The following is a 27,020-nucleotide window of genomic DNA, read 5'->3' as shown; positions in this document are numbered from 1 at the left end:
GAGGCATGGCGGGGTGATGAACGGAGTAGGGCCTTGAGACCAGAAACTGGTATTCGGTATTCAAATTCCAACTCTTAGAATGTCAGCTTCCTCACCTGTGAAAAGGCGGGATAGAAATAGCATTGACCTGGGGAGATGGCTGTGAGGGTCACGTCTGAGAAGCTGTGGGAAGGCCTCTGCCCAGGAAGGCGTGCCAAAGTGCCACTTGTTGAGCGTTTAGTGTGGATTCAGGACTGAAACCCAGATAGCCTGTCTCCCAGCTCAGCCTACCTGCCAAAGAATCACACTTTCCTGCCTCTCCCTTCTCTCGCTCTTTCTTTTTTCATCTAGAGATCTGCAGTCCCATTGCAGAATCAGAAGTCCCATTTGAAAAGTGTTTAACTTCTAATGCAGATGTAACAAGTCATTTCTCAGTTTCACTGTATCTGCAAAGCCTTCTATAATTCAGCATCAAATATTTATTATTACATTTATTAAACTTTTAATAATTTAGCATCTCTTGCCTGTGAGAGAGGAGCTTAGCTAACCGGTTCCCCTCTATCCAACCTGGGTCACTTCAATATTTATATTCCAAAGATTCCGTTTGAGTTTCATTGAGCAGAGCCTGTGTCATGGGCCTTTCGCTGGGGCTGACAGCTGGTGCATTCTGCAGCCTCCCTAGTGGCAAAGACTAACAGAAATCGGGTGCGGAACGGTGTTTGAAGAGATTTACCGAGTCTGGGCAGAAACTCATCCTAATAGACTTCACTTTTATTATGATCACTAAACTAAAATGGGGGAAAATATATATGTCTCCAGGCTCACTGGCTGAATGATGGGCAGTGAGGCTGTGGAGAGATGTGGGTGTACAGCAAATCCATTTGGTAGGGCATGTGGAGGCTTCTCACAGGGAATTCACTCTCCTAAGAGAGGGGAGGGGTGTGGTGGTGCAGGACAAATTCTCTTGCCCAGGAACCCAGGAACCCACTGTGAGTGCCAGACAGACTTCCTATTTCCCACACAGACACCCTTTCCCCCCAATTTAAGACTCCAACTTCCATGGAATGAACTCTACATGCACAATGGATGGAATGGTCCACAGAGATGAAGACGGAAAGTCCAATGAGCCTACCTATCAGTCTTACAGAGAATCCTGTCTCGACAATAGCCATCATTCACTGACTGCTCACCAAATAGCTTGAGTTCAAATCTGGATTCTGCCACTCACTACCCGTGATACGTGGGGCAAATAACTTCAACCTTTTGTACCTCAGTTTCCTCATCTGTAAATAGCAGTAAATCCATCACGGACTTATTGTGTGATGAAGACAGAAATAATACATGGAGCGTGCTCAGAAAGGACCTGGCACCAAGTAAGTGCTCAAAACATTGGTCATTATGATTTATGACTATGGGGCAAAGAGTTTAGATACATCTCATTCAGTTCTCAAAGGCATCCAAAGATGTAAGAGCAATCATCATTCCCATGGACAGATAGGACACTGAGGCTCAGAAAGTTTAAGAAACTTACCCAAGGTCAGCTAGTAAGTGGTAGAGATGGGACTTGAACTCAGGAAGTTTGGATCCAGAGCCCTCACTACTCCCTTTGTCCAACACCCCTCTTCTGTGTTTCAAGCAGGTTGCCTATTGAAATTCTCTTGCCGTTTGGGAAAGAACTATCTGTGTGAGCAGCCGGTGAGGAAGGAGAAAGTGGGGGAAGCACATGGGGTTGAGACTCTAATGAGGATTGAAGAATCCCACCTCCATCTCAACATCCATACTGGGAATAGAAGTGCACGTCTTGGTTGCCTGACTACACACACACACACACACACACACACACACACACACACACACACTATTGACAAAATCTGCTGAGCACTACTCACCTCCAACAGGCATCTTGGGAATTAAACAAAACAAGGCCGTTATCAAGATGCTTCTCCCCAGGCTCTGCTGCCTGGGGCCTTTCCAGCCAGGTACCCAGGATAATGTATCACCGTTCTTGCCTGGCCCCACTCCTGCCGACCCCACCCATCCCAATGCCCTGCTGTTCTTTCCCTCCCTTGCCTTTGCCAGTGATGCCTAAAGTGATCAAGAGGAAGGATGAACACATCCCTTCTCTGTACAGCGAACACCATCTTTTATCACCTGATCACACTGCATCGTGTGGTTACTTCCTTATTTGTAATGTGATGCCTTATTTGTAATGCAAACTCCCCACTCATGGAACACCAATTACATGTCAGGTGCTGTACTACTTATTTTCTATATGTTATGCAATCCTAACAATAATCATCTGAGGGAAACACAACGATCTCTCTTTTGCAGGTTTAGAAATGGAGGTCTGGAGAGGTGAACCAACTTGGCCAAGAAGTTGGGGCAGCAAGTCGTGGTGCCAGGATTCCTATGCAGGGTCTGTAGGATTCCAAGACTACTCTCTCTTTTCTACTCCTTCTTCCCTTTCTGGTCTTTCTATTCCTAGAGCCGGCACCCGTGTCCACCACACAGGGAAGTACCTAGAGAGCTTCTGCAGAGGATTTTACCTGAAGACCGACGGTCCCCATTTCTCAAACATACTGTATCTGACTAGCGATGCTACTTGGGGAATAGCCAGATTCTGGTATCTGGAGCATTCCTACAGGAGCATCTGCTGGGGAGCCTGGTGTAGGGAAAACACTATCCTCAAATGCCTTCAGAGTTTCTGCTGGGCCAGGTGGCCCACAGCTGAAGAAAGAGAGGAACGGGGGAGAAAACAACAAGCGTTCTAGTTCCTATCCTTTCCCAGGGCATCCACTGCTGTGCCACTATACTCCAGACACATTGAACCGGAAGTTCCCTCATCAGGCATGCCACTTCGAGACCCCACCCCTTGTCCATGGACAGAATATCTGTGTTCCCCCTTCTCCCCAACATCCATTCACTGCCTGTCCTGATTTCCCTCAGGGGAACTATCCTACCTGTAGTCTCCATCCGTGTGGTAAAGGTCCCTCCAAACTTGCTGGCTTGCAGGCTGGGTTCTGGCTAATTAGAGCACTTTTACCCTGAAGGCAGTGATTTGGCATACTGGCAAATATCCCCAAACAGGCCAAACAGAAGCATCATAGCCTAGAGATTAGGGGCACGGAGTAAGGAGTCAGATTCACAGATTTCAATCCTGGTTTTGCAGCTTACTGGCTGTGTGACCTGGGGTGAGTTAGAGAACCTGTTTGTGCCTCAGTTTCCTCATGCATTAAATGGGCTAATAATGGGTGAATATTAAATAAGCTCATTTCAGCAAAACACTTGGAACCCTTCTCTTATAATGGCACTGGTTGTACTTTGGGCCCATCCAGATAATCCAGGATGACTAACCTATATTAAGATTCTTAACTTAATCACATCTGCTAAGACCCTTTTTCCAAATAAGGTAATATTTACAGGTTCTTGGAATTTGAATCTGATACCTTTTGGGGGGGGGCATCATCAGCCCACCACAAACAAGAGTCTGAGAATTTGCCTTTCAAATAAGTTTCTAGGTGATGATGGTGCTACTGGTCTAGGGACCACACTTTGAGAATCAGTGACCTAGTGACTTCCTACCAGTAGTTCACAATTTGGCTCAGAAGTCCGCTCCTCTGTAAGGTTGTCCCTTTAATTCCCAGGTGAATTTAATAACCTCATCCCTTTCTCTGCCTCAAACTTTCCCTCTATGCTGTCACAAAATATGACAGATTTTATTCGCAATTTTGTCTCATTCAGTGCACTGAGATCTTTGCCGTATAACCCCAATCCTTAGCCTGGCATATAGTAGGTGTTCAATAAATTCTTCGTACCTGGAATTGAAAGGCCAAAAGAACAAGGAGCCATTCTTAATTCTATTCAGAACAAATTCAACGTGGAAACTGTCATCAAGTGAGCAATGCTGGCTTGCATTCTGCTATCCTGTTATTCTTTGCACACTGTGCAGGGATTAACAGCATTTCACCATTTCATTTCATTGATTTGAGATCATAGAAAAACCACTGAGGGGCTCCAAAAGCGGGGCTTTGTGGATGATGATTATTCCAACTAGAATAGCTATTCTCGCATCTCTCTTGTAAGAAGAGCCAGCGCGAGGTGAAATTGTGAGGAAGGCCCGGTGTGCAGCAATAAGTGTTGTTTGCCATGCTTCTCTCTCTACGAGTATCTTTTATGTCAAATCTCAAGTCAGTCTCTTGTTCTATGCTCCCTGCTACACCATGAGATTCCGGAAAGCAGGGGTGGGCTGTATTGATCTCCGTATTCCTGCAGTACCTGCCACAGTGCCTGGCACACAGGAGGGGCCCAGCTAAGGCTTTCAGAATTGAAAGGACTCTGTATGCAATGTAACTAGAGCTTGCTGGCTCCTCCACCTTTGTAGCTGACATCATTAGTGTCTCAAATGCTAAATATCTCATTCCCAGCGGCTTCCTGCTGGGACAGGCTGGAGAATGGGAGCTGTCCAGGGGAGAGTTCTCTTCTTTGGCCCTTCAGTGCCTCAGACATGAAAGCTGTCCCTCCTGCCTTAAATTCCACACAGCCAAATGCTATCCCCAATCCAAGGTTAATTGCTAATGTTCCCTCTCCTGCAAATAGTTTCCTAATTTATTTGGCCAGGACTTTTTTCTTCTTTTCCCAATCCCCCAACGTACTCTGTGTGTACCAGATATATGCCTCTTCATTCATTCTGCAAATATTTCCATGCACATAAAGCCACCAGACATACCACACTGTACTAGACCTTGTACATTCACTTAAGTCTCCCCCAAGCTCCCATGACAAACGGATTAACGTGAACTCTCAGTACTAAGACACTGTTGATTATAAGGTATATCAGAGATTAGATGTAGCCTTTCAACAAAAGAAAAAGAACTAAAAGGAGGATGAGAAAAAAAATGCAATACTATGCTGACATAACAGCAAACATAATAACAGATGCTCTTGGATAGTTCACCACGTGCCAAACTCAGTCCTTTTAAATGCATTGTAATTTAATCTTCACCATCCCCCTATATGGCATCGATGCTACCCATATCATCTGCAAGGGCAAACAGAGCTATAGAAAAACTCATGCAGAACACAAGTAGTACAGCTGGGAACTGAACTCAGTTCAGTTGAGCTCCATAGCCTACGCCTTTAAAACAATGAACTACCCTACATAATAAACTTTATGTTTAATCAAAATCAAGCATGCATCGGGAAAAGACAGCAAATCCTATCTGTAGAGCTTGATGTGTCTTTACGGAATGAAAACGCCCATGCAAACCACACCCAGATCAAGAATTCAATTGTCAGCATCACACAAACCTTGTCATGCATTCCACGTGTCATTGCCCCCTTCATCAACCCAAAATAATCCCTATCCTTTCTTCTAACATCATAGATGACTTTTGACTGCTTTTGATCTTTATATAAATAAACATATAGAGTCGACCCTTGCACAATGAGGGGGTGGAACACCGACCCCCCCACACACCCACATGCAGTAGAAAATTCGCATATAACTTTTGACTCTCCCAAAACTTAAGTATAGGATCTTGTGTCTGGCATCTGTAATTCAATGTCATATCTGTGAGATTCACCAGTGGTCATGGATGTGGTTGTCGTGTCCTTTAATATCTATCATAAATAGTATTCGATTGTATGATTATTCTGTAATTTATATATCTGCTTTTCTGTGGTCAATTTGCAGATTTCCCTCCAGCTTTTTGGCAGTAGAAATGAGTGCTACAATTAGTATAATTGAATGTATTATACACATTTCTGTTAGGAATTGTTATCAGGAACAGAATCGATGGGTTATGGACTATGTGGACATTCAGCTTAAGTGGCTACTGCCCAACAGGTTTACAAAGTGGTCATAGCAACTTACATCCTCACTATAAGGATATAAGAGTTCCAGTTGGTCCATATCTCACCAACATTTGTTACCATCCGTTGTTTTAAATTTAGCCACCCAGCTGGGTAGAGCCTATACATTTGACTGCTAAGTTGCTCTGCCTCCCATAGGGTGAGATTCCATAGTTTCATAATATTTTGTCACAGAATAAAAAAAATAAAAAACCCACAAAAACAACTAGTAAAGCACCTCTAAGGTATCCTTTCCAATCTTATTGGAATGCTTATCTGTTCCTTTCTGACTCTGCTTTTCCACAGCCTTTTCTCTAATCGCTCTCTGTTGTGATTCTATGACATATTATTGACTATCTATAATTATGATCTATTATTTATTAATTTCTAACATCATCTGACTAGAACTTATTAATTCTTTGAATGCCCATGATATGCCTGCCTGGGCAATATCATGTCCAACGATCACAATCTTTGTCCTACCCTGGCAGGGAAACCAATGGCCTGTGAGAGGACACATGAAGATAAGACTTAAAAGGCTGTCTGTGACTGCTTCAAGCCCAGACAAAGGCAGGTGGGCACCTTACGCAGGACGATAATTTAGGGCCCTAATCAAACCAATACCCTTCCGATATCTGTACAACTTTAGGAGGAGCTTCTGGGTCTGTGCAGAAAGTGTAGAGAAGGACGGCCCAGAGCCAGATCATCGTCCCCGCTGCCATCTGAGCAACTCAGCTCTGGCGCCAGCTTGATGAAAGCGCACCCTCCTCAAACCAGGCACAAAGTTCAGAAGCATCTAAGTGCTAGTGGATCGTGCTCTGGAAGGTCTCACCCATTTCAACTCATTACCGTATTCCTTCAAACTACAGCCAGCACTCTCCCTGAAATGCATTCTAGTACTTATACTTTTCTCAATTTTTTTTTTTTTTTTTACATTTCCAAAGATGTTTTAGAGTCGCAGAAGGGTGATATTCTGGGCTCCTCCTTGGCTCGCTTGCTATTTAATGTAATTCAGATTGCAGCAGGAAAGCCAACTGAGTCATCCCGCAAATCACGGCTTGTCTCAGCAGCACGACACAGTACACAACCTTCCCTACTCTGCCTTCTGCCTTCGCCACCATCACCAGTTTCTACTTGAACTTTACTGTAGGGGGAATTCAATTCATCTAAAATCAGGGTAATGTAACTTTGGGAGTATATTATGTGTAGCATGTACTTATATTATTTAATCATTATAACTTTGGGGGTGTTTCAGTGAAATAGTTAAGAAAATGGGTTCTAAAGCCAGAGTGACCATGGGTTAAAGCTTGGCTTCATCACTTACTAGCAAAGGTGTCACTTTTATACTCCGTCTATCTATCTATCTATCTATCTATCTATCTATCTATCTATCTATCTATCTATCTATCTTTACTCTGTAAAATGGAAAAAAAAATAGCATGACTTCATGGGATTAATGTAAGTCTAGAGATATTAGTAAACTGATTGGCACGTAGGAAATGATCAATGTATACAAGTTATTGTGACACTCTGTGAGGAAGTCACTGTTACGATCCCCATTTTGCAAAGAAATGGAAACTCAGCAGGTTGAATCTGACCAGGATCACAAAGCTCATAACACGGAAGAGATGAGATTCTAACCTAGACCTGTTCACCTCCAGAGTGAGTGTTCCCATCAGCCCTGCTGACATCTGTAGCTTCATTGAAAACACAAATTTGACGTCAACAGTATGGAACTCTGAGGAAAGTTAATAGAGACCATCTTTCAGTTGATTTCAGACACTGTCATCGGATCTCTTTGAAAATAGTCCTTCAACCAGATGGTCTTTGCTCCATCTTTAAAACATGTAATGCAGAGAAACCTTCGGTCTCATCTACTTCATGTCTATCAAAACCGGAAATAATAGTAACCTGCCATGAATTAATTTGTGTGTGCGTAAAACCATCTTAGTTCTTAATCATTACCACTTCATTTTCTAAGTGCTATCTCTTTCATAATCTATTATTTTTTAAAACTACCTATTTTGGGAAGTATCGATAGCCTGAAAAGCCGTGTTAGGTTCATCCCTCCATGGAAAGTTGAGGAGGTGAGAATAACGAAATTGTAAAGCTTGGTAGGTGGTTGGTCGGAGCCTCCCATCAAGAGGCCATGGGCATATGATAACATCTTCATTTAGAACGACCCCAGAGCAGCTATGCAGTGGGAGAAAAACAATTACTGGGAATACGGAGCACATGACTCCAAGTTCCTGTTCCAGAGCCAAGTGTGACGAGTCAGTTCCGAAAGTATAATCAGAGTCCATTTGTGATAACATTTAGATTTCTACAATGTTTTTCATAATCAAATTGGGAGAGGTGAAAGAAAGGAAGAAAAGAAAAAGAACAAACCTACACTAGAAAGCTCCAAAATAGTGTCAGGATCAGATGTAAGACCACTGGTTCAATGAAATCAATAAACATTTAGTAGATGTCTCAAATGTGCTGGGAACTGGGGATTGAAAAGCTAAATACGTTAGTTTCTTTGACCTTGACAGATTTGTCCCATTCATAGGACGGAATGATATATAAGCAACTAATTAGATCACAGTAGAGTAAGTCTATAGTGAAGGGAACTACAAGGTACAAAGCATGTAAGGAGAGATGTGGTCTCCATCCTATCTTAAGTCAAGAACAAATAAATCTGACCTGAACATTTAGGACCTATGGATTAGTCCAAAGTCTGTTCCCAGAACCAGAGTCACAATGGAAAGCATCTCATTCTTTAATCTTTCACCTTCATGACTCTCCAATATGCTATTAAGTAATCTTTTCTGAGATAAGAGCATGAATAATCCCATCGTGAGCTGGATAATGTGTTAGCCTCTCTCATATTTTATATAAGCCCCAAAGGAGAGTAATGATGCTGAAAGAGGAGGCGCTGAGGCCCACCAATGGAGGTCGCTTTTAGGAGTGTGAAGCATGGCATATCTAACAGTGTCCTCTCCATCATCTACAAGGTAGCTGCCTCCTGCAACAACACGAATGGCAGTTCTCCATAGGAGCTCCTGTGATCCTGAAACAGAGGGGCCCCCTGGGTGCCAAGAAGTCCTTGCTACAGGAGACTGCAGATGACCTCCCTACCTGACATCTGCAGGGTCTTCAGTGACGAGCACGTCAGTCTTGCAGCTGGCCAGGGGGTTGATGGACAGCTCCACAGGCGGAACCACAAAGCTTTTGCTGACAGGAAGCCAGAGTCCTTGGCCCAAGCTGAAAGTAGACCTGCAATGTAAGAGTTTCCATTGGGGAACTCCCTAGGAAGTAGAGTGAAATCAGAAAAAAAGGGGCCCCTTCTTCCCATCCCTTCTAGGATCCTTTCTCACTTCTCCACCCAACTGAGTCCCCTACATTCATTTTTGTTTTTGTTTTTTTGGTTGTTGTTGTTTTTTGTTTTGTTTTGTTTTGTTTTGTTTTGTTTTTAATTAAAGTTTATTGGGGTGACAATTTAGTAACCATGCATTCTTCAAGGCAGAATTCTGGCCAACTTTGCCCAGACTTGGATGGTCATTTCATAAATCTGTTAATCATTTAGCCCATGTGTCACTAGTTTTCTCTTTTTGAATATAGGTCCTGACTCGGAGTAAACAGTGGGCTCTGTAAGGACAGGGGCTATCTCAGCTGCATTTTCCCAAGCAGTCCTGGTATCCAGCAGAGCTCTGTTAGCGACTGCTAAGTCAGCAGGGGTCGGTCGTCTGCACGACGGTGAAGAGCATGGACTCCAAGTCAGTTCAAACCAAAATTTGATTCCCAGTTCTGCCACTTAATTTGCTGTTATGTCTGTATCAGCTTAACTATTGCAGTTTCACACAAGACTTAAAGGAGGTAGCAGGAACATGTTCTAGAGTTACTGAATATTTTTAAACTATTGGACAAGATAATCAGTAATGTCTCCTCTAGTTCAAGTGTCTGAGTCTGTAAGTCTAGATGCCAGACACATGGGAATGAGATTCCCATGGTAACCTGGGCCATGAGGGTGCATCTGTGCCAGGGAAAGTCCCTCTGTCCTCACTGCAGGCCGCAGACAACAGGTTCGATCGGCTGAAGAAGCATGACTATGCCTCCCTACCAGACCCTCCTCCATTCCCCAGCATCATGCCCCAGCAGGACTGTCAACTCACCTGAGAATCTTTTCAGGGGCTTGCTCCCCTGTCACCAGATCGTAGCCCCTCTCAAGTGTTGTATAAGGCCAAGGTCTGTGGGAAGAAGAGAGGGAGGGCAAGAGAAGTAAATAGGAGATATTAGTCAGCAGCAGCTAGGGTTCCTAGGTGGACGGTGCTTATGTGTAGTTTTCCACACAACCAAATTGAGCAGAAGTAATTATTGGGTAAGATTAGATTATAAAAGAATGTCTCCAATTTATAGAAAGACTCGGGATTTTGAATTCCACTCTGTCCATTTTGGAGTTATGCACAACGTCCCGATTCTCTTTATCAATCTACTTAAGGAAGTGTTCTCTGATTATTCATGGTTCGGGTGAGTTAAACTTCAGCATTTGTTCTCTAGAAGATTCAAAATGTGACTCAGTGGGAGCTGGGCCTCGCTTTCAATCAGGTTTTGCAGAAACGCAATTGTTGCAGACAGAGTCCTCTTTGTGGAGTGGTTTTGGGCCTCTGGTAACAGAACAGAGGAGGCAGGGATGGTCCGTCACTGACCCCGCCCCAATGTCCTTTGTCACTCACCCTTCACTCTGTCCCCAGTCACTGCGCACACACAGGTGTCTGTGAACCGGGTCAGGGGCATAGCCTTCATGACAGCTGCACTCTCCTGTCAGCAAAAAGAGAAAACAATCTTGTGAAATACTGCCTACCCAAATAAGTCTTCTCCCCTGGGTCCCTTGTTTTCTTCGAAAATAAAGTGAGCTGCCTAGTTTTCGAAAAGGCCCGTGAGAAACAGGTGTTTTGATCTGCCCTCCACTGTGGTTACTGAAGAGTTGATTCATTTGTTCATTCACTCACTTATTTCTTCAACAATTCCTGACCACAACTTCCTGTCAGGCTCTCTTCTTGGCACTGGGGATACAGAGATCAGGGTACAACCCAGACACTGAAAGAGCTCACAGCTTAGTGACGGAAACAGGAAGTGACCTGGTGGCTACAGATGGAGGTCCTATTTTCAAATATTTAAATTATGATATGCGATGTCTGCACTAAAAGTGTAATCAGAAAAACTGAACTCTTTCTACCTGAACGAAGAAGCCATGTTTATTCATAAGCCCCAAATCAAGTGCCACCGCCTCCAAATACCTCTGGTTTCTCCTTTTGGAAATATTGTCTTCATTATCGTCTCCAGGTTTCAGTTTGTTTTATTTTTGTTGTGTGTTTGCTTTAACTGGTCTTCCTCACGTCATCTCACCCCTCCTTTCCCCTCATGTTCTCTTCCATCCATCCATCCATCCATCCATCCATCCATCCATCCATCCACCCACCCACCCACCCACCCATCCATCCATCCATCCATCCATCCATCCATCCATCCATCCACCCACCCACCCATCCATCCATGTATCCATGCATCATTTTTTTCTGGCTATGTCTTAGGCCCAGTTGTATGAATGCCTGCTAGCATCCCACTTCCTTAAGTGTGTTCTCCTGTCGGCCAGGCTCATTTGCAGTGGTGGGCGGATGTCTCGTTTCCTAGTATATTTCAGAGTTTATAGAGGCTCTGTGCCCTACCCTCTTGCTATATCAGTCCTGCTCTACTGTATGCTCTTTAGGGTTGGGGGGTATTTTTCAATCCAATTACTTATTAGTTGTTCCTAAGGTATATCTGTAGAATGTTCACAGATGCTTTACGAAAAATAGATTCTCTGGGGAAAAAAAAAAAAGTTTCGGAAACACTGTACCATTCCTTAGAGCCAGTAGAGTATGATTCCGCATGAGGGTGATGCATACAGGTTTCCCTAAACTTATTTCACCTTGGGAAGCTTGTTGGAGGCACAAGTCACAAGACTGGTATTCTGTGGAACACGTCTTGGAAAATGCTGGTAGGAAATGCCCTGACTTAGCTCTCTGACTAGAACAGAGTAGGTGCTCAACTCTGGGAGCTGAATGAATAATTGTGTTCTGGCTTTGATAAATCTCCAGACTACTGCTGTCGGGCTGTCTTCCCTCCCCTCTTCTGGTGACCGTATCCACGCACAGCTCCGAATGAACCTGTGAGTCTGCAGTCTTACTGTCATTCTGATTGGTCTGACCTGAGAGTTTTCAAACCCTGTTTCACAGAAACGTTAAGTTCAATGGGGGGGATTTAGGAACTTTGCAACTTTCAGATTTTAATGTTCTTAAAAAATATATTTTTAGAAATCTCTTTAATAGTACAGGGTAAAGGTTAAACACTCAGCTGTTACATTCTACATTTTAGGACAGTAAAGAGTATCTTCACATTAACTCTAGTGGTCAGGTAAACTTGTTTTATGCAGGCCTCACTAAAAATAAGTCTCCAGAGGGTAAGGGGGAATGAGAGGTGGTAGAAGAGGGTCAAGGGGGTCAAATATATGATGATGGAAGGAGAACTGACTCTGGGTGGTGAACACACAACACAATATATAGATGATATACTATAGAAATGCACACTTGAAACCTATGTAATTTTACTAGCCACTGTCATCCCAAGAAATTTAATAAAATAATAATAAAAAAATCTCCTGTCATCTTTACTCCATTGAGAATACTGAGTCTGTGAGTTGAGGAGCTAACAAGCTCATGCTATTTATAGCTACATGTCTTATGAATCAGGGTTTTCTCAACCTTCTGCAACCCAAACAAAACATAGCCGTGATTGTGATGCTAGAGTAACACAGGTTCTACAACTATCAGCCATAACTCCTGATGTCAAAATGTTTGCATTCATCAAGTAATGTTCTTGGTTTCACTGATTCACTATAAATGTTATGCATTTGACCTTATACAAAGCATTCTGTTAAAAGGAACATTCTACCTTGCTTTATACATTACAACATGGCTTAATCTTTGTACCACCAGCATTAGTAAGTATCTGGCTTAATAAACGTTGGTTAAGCTAACAAGGTAGTAAGACAGAATATGGGGTGAAGTAGGGGCCAGAGACAGTATTCACAATATTCAGAATGAGACTGTTGAAAGACAGAAGGACAGATGAAGAGAGAGCAAGATCTACCTTTCCCCTTCTCTGAATACCTGGTAAATTAGGAAGGGGCTACTTACAGGGAGGAATGTTCTCTGTACCTCTCTCCTCCCCTCCAGCATCATGCCCGGGGTCTTCCACTGACTGTGTGTGCTCTAAGTATGTGCGCCCTAGTGGACTGGTTGTTACTGGAGGTAAGGAAAACGGAGAGAGAGGGCTGAAATCCTTGAGATTTGGATGAGAATAATTTACCAAAGTGGGAGGGGTCGGAGTCACTGATGTGTTAAAATGCAACAGCCCCTTCATGAAATATTCACCACTTTAAACACATCTAATATTAAAGATTAAAAGTCCTGGGATTTGTCCTCGAGATTCCCAGGACTGATTTATGATGTGCCACAAAGCGCAGTTCTCATGATTCATAACGGGAGAGGTAAAATGGTTACCTCTGGCAAAGGGACAGGAAGTCAGGCTTGGGGAGGGAGGGCCAGGGCGGGCGCTGGAAAAGAGAGCTCTTTTTACTTGATGCAAAGGGCAACGGCAAAGGTACCTGTCTCTCCTGTCAGTCATGGCAGGAAAGGGCACAGGTCATTTCCCCTCCTTTCGGGAAGTGAAAAATCTATACATGGAAAGGGTGCTGCTGTATTTTTCTTTCTTGCTCGCGTGCTTACTAGGCAAGTTTCCCCTGCCTCAGAATGGATCATTAATTACTGACACTCATTCTACAACAAATATGTATTTTTCAGATGAGAGGCATCCAGCCTGGAGGTTCCCCATGAGGCTGCCTGGAGAACAGGAAGTGCGGCATAGGGGAAAGTGCCTTGAATGCTGGGAGCAGACAGACCTGGGTTCCAATCCTCACTTTCTCTCTCCCCAGATGTGTGGTCTTGGGGACTCTACCGTACCGTTTTGGCTCTTCGTTTTCTAATCTATAGAACAGAGACAGATGATAGTAATGGCAACTTCACAGAGCTGAGGGAAGTACTGAACAATAAAGTTCAGGGCTCAGGTAGACCATGAGCAGATGCTCATATATTAATTTCCTCCTCCTGCCCTTCCATTCCATGACGACCACTGGGTTCTGATCTATGCTGACACATTGAGTGTAGGGGCACTGGAGAAGCAATCTGCTCCTTGTGGGGCCTTAGTTTCCCCATCTGTAAAAGGGGACATTAGAGTAGATGTTCACCAGTCCTGAGCACTGACGTCAGTCAGTTGTTTGCGTTGCCTTTTCAAATCCCTCACCTCTGCTTCCTGGACACGGATTGCTGTAGCCTTAGCTATGATCTCTCTTAACAGTTGGGCCAGGTGTCTCCAGCAAGATTTCTATCTATGCCACGGCGATGGGCTTTATTGACTTCTGTTTCCCATCTTGCTGGCTCAGCCAACTCTCCACTATTTGCATCCACGCATCTCCTTCTTGCAAGATGCAAGCCTCTGGCAGCCAGAGCTGTTGAAACCCTTCCTCGGGGGAATCCTTCCCTCAGTCCCATCTGCATACCCAGGGCAGCCAGGCTGCCAAAGAACAGCTCCAGGGACACGGGTTACAAGGTTTGCACATGCTGCCTGTCAATGTCCCCACTCCCTCAGTCCTGTCACCACATGGGCTCCTTGAAGAAAGAGACTGCACCCATCTTGCATCCCGCACCTGCTGGTACCTAAATAAGCCCAGGGGTATATTTCACAATAGTAATGCCTGTGCCAGTGGGGTAGGGGTACATGTTTCGTTTTTAATTTGCCTGTTTTCCCCACCCTGCAGAAATCTTTTCTTAACCATCTCCATAGCCTAGTGATTAGCATGGTACCCGATGAAGGATAGATGAGTCATTTGTTAAAAAGATCAATGAACAGATAAATGAATTAGTGAATATATGAATGTACTGTAATTTTCATGAATTCAGGCAGAGTCCATTTTGAATAATGATGGTTCTGCTGAAGACGGAAAGAAACTTTCTTATATCCATGTCAGGTATTTGTCAAGGAAATGGAAAGTGTAAACATTGAGTGCTGATGAAATGTCTAAGACAGAATTCTGTTTCACATCAAAGCAGAAAAAGCTCTTAAAGATCATCTAGTTCAAATCTTCCCAGCTTTATTTTTCAAAAGGGGAAATGCAAGCTTAGACAGAGAAGACACGTGGACAAATCATTGGACTTGCCCCCGGGGCAGTCAGGATTAGAACCCAGGGCTGTTGGCCATGATTTCCGCAACCTTTCTTTGCACTGGTGACCTCAACACTTCCACATTGTACCTGGCAACATTTTCTAGGAATTCTTGTTTTTCCTTTGTATTCCTCTGACATTTCGTTGTTTCCTATAATGAGAATGTATTGCCCCACAAACAGGAATTATTTTTTTTAATATAATGAATTTGAAATATTTTTAACAGATTGAAAACACACATTTATGTGACTGATCACGCAGACTTTAAAAAGAAAGAGTTTAATCTCTTCATTAAAGTGGTTCCTGTAAGGGAATTCAATTAAGTAGATTTTCATCGTGCTAATTACTGGAACTCTGTATTATCAGCTATAGATGACTTGCTCTGGTTTAAAAATATTTATTCTATATGTCTTATTGAATTCTCATTTTTTGTTACATGCATTCTCACTACATAAATGCTTGGGTAAAAACAACAGACTCGTTCAGTTATGAACGATCTGAGTTTATCCTGTATGGGAATCTTCTAAACCACTTCAAAATGGGCAGTGCCTTCATGCTCACCACATAAGGCTGGAGGCCCAGTGCAACGGTTCAGAGTTGGGCCCTAGAATCATCTTGTTTTGGGTCTAAATCCTAGATCTGCCACTGAGAATTTGTATGAACTCAATTAAGTCGCTTTACCTTGAGTTTGTTTCCTAATCTGTTTGAGTGGCATGACCTACGTATCTGCTGGAAAGATCAGTGACATATTTGAAAAGTCCTCAGCACAATCGTTGGTACATTTCTTCTTGCTGAAAACATTGTAACTGTTAGGGTTTTTGTCATTATTGTCCTTGGATAGGAGGGGTCAATTTAGCATCATGTTTTAAAAAGAGAAAGTGCGAAAATTTCTCCATGAAGGATGGTCTCAATTTCATTGGATACCTTTGCAAAGCCAGAGGGACTCAGTTTCTTTATCTGCAAATTTGGGGCAGCTTGAGTGAAATAATCGCTAAGGCTGACCCCTGTGATGCCAGAACCAGCAACACCAGTTCCCTTTGTCACTGGCTCCGGCTACTGAAGGACACAGGCACAGAGGGACCAGGGCACGAGCCAGAGAGCGCTGTGTCCTCCACCCCCACAACTCCGAGAGGCTCAGCACCTGCCCACGAGAGCGCTAGATAAGTGCCAGCCTTCTTCCCGAGCCCGCCTGGCTTCTCTCCTCCCACCCTGTCGTCCTCTTACGATTCCATTTTCACCTTCTTCCAACTCAGTCATCACTTATCATCACAGGCCAGGGACACTGGCTGCGGTTCACTTTCCTATTTACTCTTCTTATCGCTATGGCTTGGAAAGACGTCTCCCTGGGCCCTCCGAGCAATTAGTGTGCATGCCATCCTTTCCTGTTCTGACTCTGAGTGGCCCACCTTGAGGCTCTTCACTTCTGTGTCACTGCCGGCCAGCTCAGGCCAGGCATGTGGCGGGGGAAGCATGGCCTAGACGTCACATTACTGGGGGGCTGCTTTGTGCTGGGAGTAGTGGAAGGCAATTGAAATAAGTTACCGTATGTCATCTCACAGGTCACACCCCCAACTAGTACGAGGACGAAGGTGCTCGTGTCCACATTACGAAATGAGAAAAATGAAGCTCAGACTCCATTGGTCACTTGTCTAAGGTCATAGGGTTAGATATTCAAAGCTCATGTTCTTTCACACAATCGTAAACATCACAACAATAAACCTACGCAGAAGGACAAGAGCACGGAGAGCTGCCTTTAAGTTGACAACTATCACGCGCCAGACAACAAGGGTTTGAGAGGGGAACCTCCAATCCACCCAAGTTAAAATTACCACCCTGCTGATTTCTAAAATTCCACTATAACGACAGGTTAAGAATTGTTCTTCCAAATATCCCCCTTTTAAATATAAACACTGTATGTGAGAATTGCATTGAATTCAAAATACCCATGCAATGAAGGGTTCCTGGATTGATTTCCTGCTAGCAGGGGTCAGGCACACGGCTAGTAACATCATACCTTCTGCTAACTGAGTGTCTACTATGTGCTGACCTTACCCAAATAATTTCTGATATCCGTGACAACGCTGGGGGGAAGGTTTATTGGCTCCATTTTAAAGAACATGAAGTTGAGGCTTGGAGAGGTTAAAAGCGGCCCAAGGCTCTGAACAGAAGAATGAACACTCCAGGCCGGCATCTTTCTGATCCATCTCCCACCAACTATGTGATGGCTCTCTGAGAGGAATGATTTCAGAAAGTGTGGAAGGGGCACAAGAACGGGAGATCAGGAGGTGTTGAAGGAAAATCTTCCCTGTGGCAGTCTGAATTATTGGTGTCAAGGCCTTATTTCTCTACAGTGGTATTATGCACACACAGTCTTGCCATGGCTGACTGTGGGAAGACGGAAATGTCTTCCCTTCCCTTTGACTTCAGCCTTGGCAAAGGACCTGCTGTGGCCACTGGGATGTAGCCAACAGGGTGTGAACTAAGCTTTGAAATGTGCGTGTGGCTGGGCTTGCTCTCCTGCACTTCTGCCCCTTGCTATGAGCAGACCATGCTCCAAATAGTGGCGGGTCCAAGGAGGATGGGGGCTGTTTGGGACAGAGCTGGATGTAACCTGAGCTTGGAGCCAAGTGCAGCTGAGTTCCGGTTAGAGCAGTCCACCCAGATGTGTACCAAAGGGGTACGATGCTTACAATTATTGAAAATAAAGTGTGGTGGCTGTTTGTTATGCAGACTGAGTGTAGCAAAAGCTGCTCAAACCTATAGGTACCCCCCAACCCCCATGAATAATGATCCCACTTTCTTCTCAAACTAGAAACCTCAGAAAAATCTCTGACTGGACTTCACTGGTTTTAGTCTCAATGTCCAAATGGTACCTGAATCCCTCCGGTTCTATCTCTTTGTTGTCACTGAGACCCATCCCCTCCCATCTCTCCCCACGGCCATTGCCCTGGTACAGCCCCCCAGCATTGTCCACATGTATATTGAAAAAGTCTTTTCACTGGTGACTTGCTTTTAATGTCCCTGTCTCAACTGATTGATGGTCAGTCATCTTTTCAAGGAACAGCTGCATCCGTGGCTCATCCCCAAAACGCTCAGTGGTGCTTCCAGGGTGGAGTTTATATCCCCTAGTCTAACATCCAAAGCCCTTCATGACTGGCCTCAGCCAATGTTCCTCCCTTGTGCTTTTCCTGCTCAACTTCCTCTGGGTTTATGCATCAGAAGAGCCATTCGAGACCCACCTGCAGACCACAACCTGCTAGAGCAGGTCCTGCCCTGAGAAAAGCAGAAACCGAGAATTGGAGAGAGAGAGTTCAGTGGAGGAGAGACACTGGGTTGAGAGGGAATAAGAGGTGAGGAGAACATTAAGTGGCTAAATGATTATATTGTAAAGGAATGAGGTCATCTGGGCAGTTTTGAATATAAGTGGTATCAACATGGAATATATTTTATAACCTTGACCCCTCTGAAACTTTGGGCAAATCACTTTACTTTTCTTGGCCTCAGTCTTACCATCTGGGAAATGAGTAATTAGTATATAAGAGAACCCCAAACGCCCTCCCAAACCTTGTTCAAATTTCCATCCTTGGTTCTTCTAACATGCTTTGGTCTTGTCTCTTGAACTCAGCATCCATTTAGGGACTGGGCAGGGGGGACATGTGGGAGGGCTGGGAGTTTGGAGGACAGAGACTCGGGAGGCACATGACTGGGGTGAAAAAAACGAGAGGATATCATTCAGACGTTTATGAAATGAGGATGCCTTCTTAGAGGTCTACGCAGCCAAATGTGCTGTGTGACCTGGGCCAGGTCCTTTCCTTCCCTGGGACTCAGTTTCTGTCTGTACAAGGAGGAGGTTGGTCTTGATGACATCTAAACAACCTCTCTTGGGTGTCTCTGATATCCCTTATTCCTCACTCTACTGGAATGAGACTTTTCAGCTTTGTTCTTCCCCAAACACTTGAAAAGCCTTGGACACCGACATTTCACCTGTCAGCCCCTCACTGTCATTCATCATCAGACCTCTGAGAGCAAGAAGGAGACACAACATAGAGGCCACATGGCTCTAGCGACACAGGCTGCTGATCGACTTGTTGGGAATCAGAGTCCTTAATCGAGGCTACATGGGGCCTAACTGACATTGACCCAGCTCACTGGGTAGCCATGTGGGGGTCGCCTGGGCCGAGAGGCCACTAGCCAAGCCACACCAGGGCCCCCACTTCAGGTCTCAGCCAAGATGACGCCTTTCTACTGGTTCTCTCTCTTCTTAGCTGCCTCCAACTTTGAGTGCACTACTCACACAATTATTACAAATCAGTGTTGGGGAGAGAAGCACGTGGGCAAAAGACTCCCTTAAAATTATGGCTGACTGAAGATGGAGCCGGCTGAAAACAATCTCACCAACAGCCTGAAATGGGTACAGATGCAGACGTCTCTGACAACAAGGAAGGATCGATTCCAGTTGACCCTCCTGGGATTCTTGACACAGGTGCCCAGAGCAAGGCCAGCTGGGTGATGGGGCTCCCACTCTATACTTCGCCTCATCAGTCACCCCCGAGCCCTCCATTGTCCAAACTTCTTAGGTGACCCTGAAAGGGGTCGGGGGCCATGGGACACATCCTGGTGAAGGGGACATAGTATTGGCCTGGGAAATTAAAATGACCTGAGGCTGAATCCTCCATCTACTACTGGGTAAATCATTGCACTTCTCTGGGTCTCTGTTTCCTCATCAGAAAAATGGACATCTTGAGCCCAATTTAAAAACCTGTCACAAGGATTGAAGATATGTTTAAAGCAATGGCCACATCACCAGGCATGTAGGCAGCATTTGGTAAGTGGAGGTGCGATGATGGTGATGACGATGGTGGTGATGGTGATGATGATGGTGATGATGGTGATGATGATGGTGATGATGGTGATGATGATCGTGGTGATGATGATGATGATGGTGATGATGATGATGATGGTGGTGATGGTGGTGATGATGGTGATGGTGATGATGATGGTGATGATGATGATGATGGTGGTGATGGTGATGATGATGGTGATGATGGTGGTGATGATGGTGATGATGGTGGTGATGGTGATGATGATGGTGATGATGATGGTGATGGTGATGATGGTGGTGATGGTGATGATGATGGTGATGATGATGATGGTGATGATGGTGATGATGATGGTGATGATGGTGATGATGATCGTGGTGATGATGATGATGATGGTGATGATGATGATGATGGTGGTGATGGTGGTGATGATGGTGATGGTGATGATGATGGTGATGATGATGATGATGGTGGTGATGGTGATGATGATGGTGATGATGGTGGTGATGATGGTGATGATGGTGGTGATGGTGATGATGATGGTGATGATGATGGTGATGGTGATGATGGTGGTGATGGTGATGATGATGGTGATGATGATGATGACCATTACTACCAGAACTACTATCATTGCCACTGCAGTTGTCCAGTGTGGGCTTCCCCAGGACATTACTTGCTCTCTGGTTTGGTGCCTTTGCCCAGGCTTCCTGCTTTGTTACTCCCCCCCTTTCTCCTCCCCACATGGTTCTTGTCTCATCTTTGGTTCAGATCTTACTTCTTCAGACTATTTTTCATTCTCTGTACCATTCCTCTGTGCCCAGCACAGGTGGGATCAGGACACAGCGATGCCTCCATCCAATTCTCTGCTTTCATGCAGCTGAAACTGGAGTGCAAGGACTGAGGAAACTATATCACCACCACAAGGTGTCATCCGTGCTGTGTGCAAAGAGCCACAGGACCCAGAAAAAAGAGTGTCAAGCTCTGCCCCAGGGTCACGACACATCCATGAGGGGGAGAGTAAGACAATGAGGGGACAGAGATTCATAACTGCCAGGCACTGCTGCAAGTTCTTTATTTATATTACTGCACGTGACCCTCATAAAAAGCCAATGAAGTAAGTTCTATTTTTCAACCTCATCTTACAGATGAGGAGACTGAGGACCAGAGGGGTTAAGTAACTTGCTTGTCTGAGGTCAAAATGCTAAGAGTGCCAGAGCAGGATTGGAATCTAGCCAGCCTGGTTCCAAAAACGGAGGTGTGGCCTCCAGGTTGTACTGTCTCTCTCTCTGGGGGAAATAAGAGCTTTCCAGACGGAGAGAAGGACAGGTGCAAACAACAGCCTAAAGGGAAGTCGTGGGACCTTTCGTTTCTCTGAATCAGTGGGGTACACTGGATCAGCTGACAGCAGAGCCAGAGGGCTTAACGGGTACTGAGAAATCCTGACCTCATTTTACAGGTATGAGGAAATAGCCTCTGGGGACTTCCCAAACCCCCTCTGCAAAAAGAGTCATTCCCAAATGCTGAATGCAAGCGTTGTTTGTGGACACAGGCAGTTGAAAGCAGAGAGGGCAGACACTCGAGTCAGAACAGGGTTTGAATTCTGCATCTGTTACCCAGCAGTTCTGTGACTTCATACAATTTCCTGTATCTGGCCAAGACTCAGTTTCCTTCATTGTACAGGGAGGTGAATCAGGCCCGAGCCTCTCCCTGAACCACATGAAGAATGATCTAGTCCCAGTATCCGCCTTTAATCCACCAACAACTGTGTGAAGCAGGGGTTAACGGGCCCTGACTTTACAGATGAAGAAACTGAAGGCTCCGGGCATTAAATGACTGGCCCCGGGTACCCACAGGGAGAAAGCAACAGGGTCAGGATGCAAAGCCAGGTCGGCTGCACCTTGGAGTCAGAGCTCCGCATGCGATACCAGGTAAAAGGAGTTCGGCACAACCCTGCGTCTCACTGAAAATGACCCATCTTGGCGGCTCTGCCTGGACACCTACCACACCTCTGTGGGAGTTGACAGGGGTGCAGGTAAGACAAGGTCATGTGGTTGCCCATGCCCCGGGACCTTGGAGCTGTTTGCCCCCCGGTTGCTCAGAGGCCTCGCTCAAGCCCCCGCATTTCTCTGAGCCACATCCTTCGCCCTCAGAAGCCCTGTCCTCTCCCATTCACAAGGCTGTGGAGAGGCTGAAACACAGATACGCCTTCTGTCTAGAACACATGATTAATAGTGCAGTTGTTCCCTGCTTGAACAAAACCTGAAATAGCAACGTGAAAAATGCAAAATAAATTAAGCAGAAGGTAATTATTCATTTTGAAAAAAAAGTTCTTCACAAAAGAGATACATGGATGGGTTTTTTTCATCTCCCCCCCCACCAAGCATCAGCTGTCTTTGGGAGTTTAAAATCCAATTTCATTTATAAAATTAAAGCAAAAAGAGTGATGCTTTTCCAGATGTGCACTGAGTACAACGGGCCACATGCATGTGACTGGCCCGTGCTCTCCATGCCATAAAGTAAGGGGGTCCAGACATGCACAGCGTGGGACTAGTCAGGAGGGGGGGGGGGCAAAAAGGACCTGTGGAGAGCACGTGACTTCTGCTCTCTGTTTCCGAGGGTCCTTTCTTCCTCAGTGACCTCAGCCTTAGCAATAAGCAGATGGTCATGGCCAGAGCTGGCTTCCAGGGAAACTGGAGAATTGTCATGTCTAGTACCTTCCATCTGGACTATTACACTATTTTACATAATGTGTACATTCAGCTGAACCCAGCTAATTTATACTTTGCTAATCTCACTCCTGATTATATTTATATTCCTGTGCTTGTTCTCTCTCCTCCCTGCGTCTCTTTATGTTTTATGGTTCTCTCCACCCCCATCTCTGTCTCTTCTTGTTTCTCAGTCATCGTGTTTTTGTAGCTGCTTCACTTTCTGTCCTTGGTCTCTGCTTCTCCCCCTCCCCCAATCTACTGCCCCTCTGACATCGTATGTAGCTGTTACAATTCTATTGACTCTATTCCCTATGCTGTACTCCACATCCTGTGACTTTTCTTTCCCGCTGTGTGTGTCTCTATATACCTTACTGTCTGTCTGTCTTTCTCTATGCCTTGGTTTCCTTTATAGAACTCTCAGCAAAAATAATTTTGAGTTTGAGTCAGAGGCCAAGTTAAATCTCCAGACCCATCTTAATTACCTCATCTACCAAAGGAGTCAAAAAAAAAAAAAAAAAAAAAGAAAAAGACTGTCTACTTCAAGGGGTAGTGTGAAGATTACATAAAATACGGTATGTAAGGTGCCTAGAACAAAGAGTATACTCACTTTCTGCTTCACTTCCTTCTCCCTTCATTTCTTCCTTTTCATTGATTTCCCCCGTTCTCCTTTTCCTCTTCCCCCCTTCTTCTCTCTTCCCTTCCCACCCATCCCACCCTCTTTGCCTCACTCTCCCACAAGCACATCCATACACCACAACCCCCACAGGCCACCTCGATGTTCTAGTATTGATTTAAATGCAGAACAGTGAAAGTTCCCATCACTTCCTCTTGCAAAAAATTTTTATGCCACATTTACTGGTATAGGATGGAGAATCATTGTGAATCATTAAAATTAAGCAGCACGTGTCTAAGTGGCCTCACTAGGGAGTCAGGATTTGTGTCTATGTCCATTTTTGGTCATTTGAGAGATTACAGCGGGATGTTCCCAAGGTCCAGGCCACTTGACCTCGCTTGACTTCTGTGGAGCAGTTTGAGTTCCCGGATGCCCTGTCCTGAGAGAAAGTCTTGGTGGGGTCAGCGTGCATCCCCCACACTCTACGCATCCCCCACCCTCTACGGGCTGGTAGAAACTCATTTAATGAAGTTATTAATTAAGAGACATTTGATACTGTAACCAAGAGGCTGGGCTGGACACACACACACACACACACACACACACACACACACACCTTCTATCCAGAGGACTTTAATGTACATTAAAATGAAAGCAGCCTTCAGTCAAGAAGGAGAAAGGACAGTGTGTTGCAATGGGCTAGCTCCCTCTAGATGGTATCATATAACCAGAAAAGGTTACTACTATTGCTAAGTGCTGTGTTTCTAATGATTTCGCATTTCACGCAGGCCCCTTCTAGTCAGAAATCTGTCATCACGACTTCCAATCCATCATGATTAAGTCTTTTGTGGGTTAAGCTTGTCAACACTGGGTTAAGTCTTTTGTGGGTAAGCTTTGCCCCTGATTTAGTAATTCCCATTTGTTGAACAAGTGTATTTGCCATGTAATGTAGCAGATGCTTTGTATTGATCATATCATCACAATAACCTAGCAAAGGTGAATACCTTTTTTTACGATGAGAAAGAGCAGGGAATTGAGACTTGAGGGAAATTAAGCAATTGGCTCAATACCATACCAACAGTTAGAGGTGGAGCCAAGATTTCAACCCAGGTCTGTCTGAATTCAATGCCTCAACTCTTTTCATGTTGCTCTGATTGTCTCTCCACAAAACAAAACAAAACAAACAAAACAAAACACCAGAGCCCACCATGAGGGCAGCTTGATTTTGAGCAAGCGGAGGCTCGTGGCAGTGTCACGTCTGCCTCCTTCCTCGTGACAGACTCCATCTTGGGGCTTGACATTTGTGGAAGACAGATATTCATGAAGCTTACAGGAACTAACCGCACCCCAGATGTCCTTCACTGAAACACTTCTTTGCATGGATGAGTGGATTTGATCATGAGCCTGCAAGGCAAGCCAGGAAAAGTTCTGCTACTAGAAGCCAACACCACCTTCACATGCTGTAAAAACTCCTTTACAGGTTGTAAAAGACTGCTGAAGGCACTGGCTCAAGCGGTGGCTGGGGGCCCACATCCCAAGGGTAACATATTTTGATGGCTTAAGATGTTCTCAAGGTACAGAGAAATCCAGCATCAGGATGGTAGTCGGGAGACCTCCACTGTGCCACTGTTACCAAGAGACTCGGGCAAGGCCCTGCCCCTCCCTGAATCTCCCCTGTGCCAGCTGTAGAGGGAGGGGTTAGACTACATGCCTCCCAGCCCTGGAACTCTGTGTCCTTTGACCCCCCTCCCCACCCCTACCCCCCCACATCACCCCCTGCTGACTTGCCCCTGCAGAAGAATCTTTAAAGGCTTCTCAGGAGGAGGATGGGAGAGGCCACTGTCATGAATGAATACTTTTCCCTCCTCAAGTTTAAGGGGACACTGCAGGGCTGACACTTAAGAATGGGTACATCCTTAGAGTTGGCGCTGGTGGCAGAGACTCCTTACCAACCTCACTTTAGTCCCAGCCCTGCTGGGCATATGTTCTGCCAACTGTAACCAGACCCCTCGCTTGCATCACATTTTTGGTCTCACTGTTTCCCTTTTCTTCTGCTACATAATTGATGTCTGTTACGGACTGAATGTTGGTGTCCCCACAAAATTCACATGTTACACCCCGAATCCCCAGTGCTATGATATTTAGAGATGGAGCCTTTAGGGGGTTGTTAGGGTTAGATGAGGCTGTGAGGGTGGGTCCTCATGATGGGATTAGTTGTCTCACAAGGAGTGGACCATTCTCTCTCTCTCTCTCTCTCTCTCTCTCTCTCTCTCTCTCTCTCTCTCTCACTCTCTCTCCCCCCCCCACCACACACACACACGCCGAGGAAAGGCCATGTGAGGACATAATGAGGCGTCAGGAAGCTGGCCATCTTCAAGCCAGGAAGAGAACCCTCCCCAGGAGCCGACTCCGGGGCGTCCTGATCTTGGACACCCAGCCTCCAAAACTGTGAGCTCTGCTTCTAGTCAAGCCGTTCAAGCCCCCCAGTCTGTTATATTTTGTTGTGACAGCAGACTGAGCCAGTGCCATCTTCTCCTGGGTCCTTTCTTCAGAGACAGTGTGAAAACTGCTCCTGGAGCTGATCCACATAGAGCGGACAGAGCAACTGCATTCTTCACCTCTGATGTCGAAGCATGAAACCAACTCATGAGACAGAGCTCCAAGAGACAGAGGCAGGGGCTTCTTTCGCTCACTATCCCCACTAAAGCGCACAATGCCTGGCCCATAATTCGTGCTCACTCAACAATGGCCATAGGTGAAATGCAATGTATGGATTCCAACCACTTCTTCCCACCTCCATGGCGACCACCTTCAGTTCTGGCCTGGATTTTCCCATCAGCCATCTAAGTGACCTCTCTCCTCCCACACTGGCCAGTGTCTCTGCGGACTTTTCTCAAGAGAGTGTCCAGTGATCCTCTTAAAATATAAGTTAGATGACATTCCTCCTCAGCCTAGATGCTCCTGTGGCTTCCCACTGGGTTCGGGCTGAAAGCCTATGTTCTTACAATGTCCTCTAAGGCCCCTCAGGCTCTGGTTCTTTGGTCCCTCTCTGACCCCACTCATATCCTCCTAGCATTCAGTGAAGCTCAGCCACCTTCTTGTCCCCGATCTTCCTCAAATATGTGAGGCACAATCTGCCCTCAGAGCATCTGTGCTGGCTGTCCCCTCTGCCCGACTACGCTTTGTCCAGACATCCACAGAGCATGCTTTGTTCCCTCACATCCCTTGAACAGTTTAATTACATTTGCAACCACTCCTCTCCTCCACATTCATAGCCCCCTCTTCTTGCACCCACTTTTTTAAATAATGCAACATCTTCTAACATATGATTAAATGTATTTATCTGTTACTACACATATTCTAACTGTCTGCTCCCTGTCCTCACTACAATGGGAGCTCTGTGATGGCAGCAATTTTCATCTGTTCTGTTCATTGTCAGCGCCGGACATCCTGCTTACATTAGCTACTTGATAAATACCAGTTGACTGTTAAATGAACAAATTCATGAATGAATGAATGAATGAGTGAATGAATGAACAGTAAAACCAGTTCTTTAACTCAGATGTCAAAGCATTAAATCAAATGGAATAGGGGTTGACAATTTTTTTTTTCTATAAAGGGCCAGTTGTTAAATATATGACTTTTTGTAAGCCATAGAGCCATGACCGCTCCTAGACAATATGTAAACTAGTGATCGTGGCTGTGTTTTAATAAAACTTTATTTATGAGAAACAGCAGTTGGCCTGTGGGC

The 27,020-nt window shown here is 45.1% G+C and overlaps 1 protein-coding gene across 4 annotated transcripts in view; it reads right to left on the bottom strand.

Annotated features, from left to right (window-relative positions):
• Nucleotides 1-27,020, bottom strand: part of ASTN2 (astrotactin 2) — an 839,436-nt gene that overhangs the window by 435,597 nt on the left and 376,819 nt on the right. For 3 of the 4 annotated variants that reach the window (XM_074330924.2, XM_074330925.2, XM_074330926.2), the window contains 3 exons: nt 10,545-10,629; nt 9,984-10,058; nt 8,950-9,087 (listed from right to left, as the gene is read on the bottom strand). In XM_074330924.2, coding sequence (XP_074187025.2) covers nt 8,950-9,087; nt 9,984-10,058; nt 10,545-10,629 — 298 coding nt within the window. The remainder of the gene's footprint in view (nt 1-8,949; nt 9,088-9,983; nt 10,059-10,544; nt 10,630-27,020) is intronic. The other variant, XM_019731189.3, reaches the window with a different exon arrangement.

This window comes from Rhinolophus sinicus, chromosome 16 (assembly GCF_057876585.1).
Source record: "Rhinolophus sinicus isolate RSI-liver-muscle chromosome 16, RSI-T2T, whole genome shotgun sequence".
NCBI classification, from domain to species: Eukaryota; Metazoa; Chordata; class Mammalia; order Chiroptera; family Rhinolophidae; genus Rhinolophus; species Rhinolophus sinicus.
The sequence above is the reverse complement of the archived record's forward strand: the minus strand, read 5'-3'. Positions and strand labels throughout refer to the sequence as shown.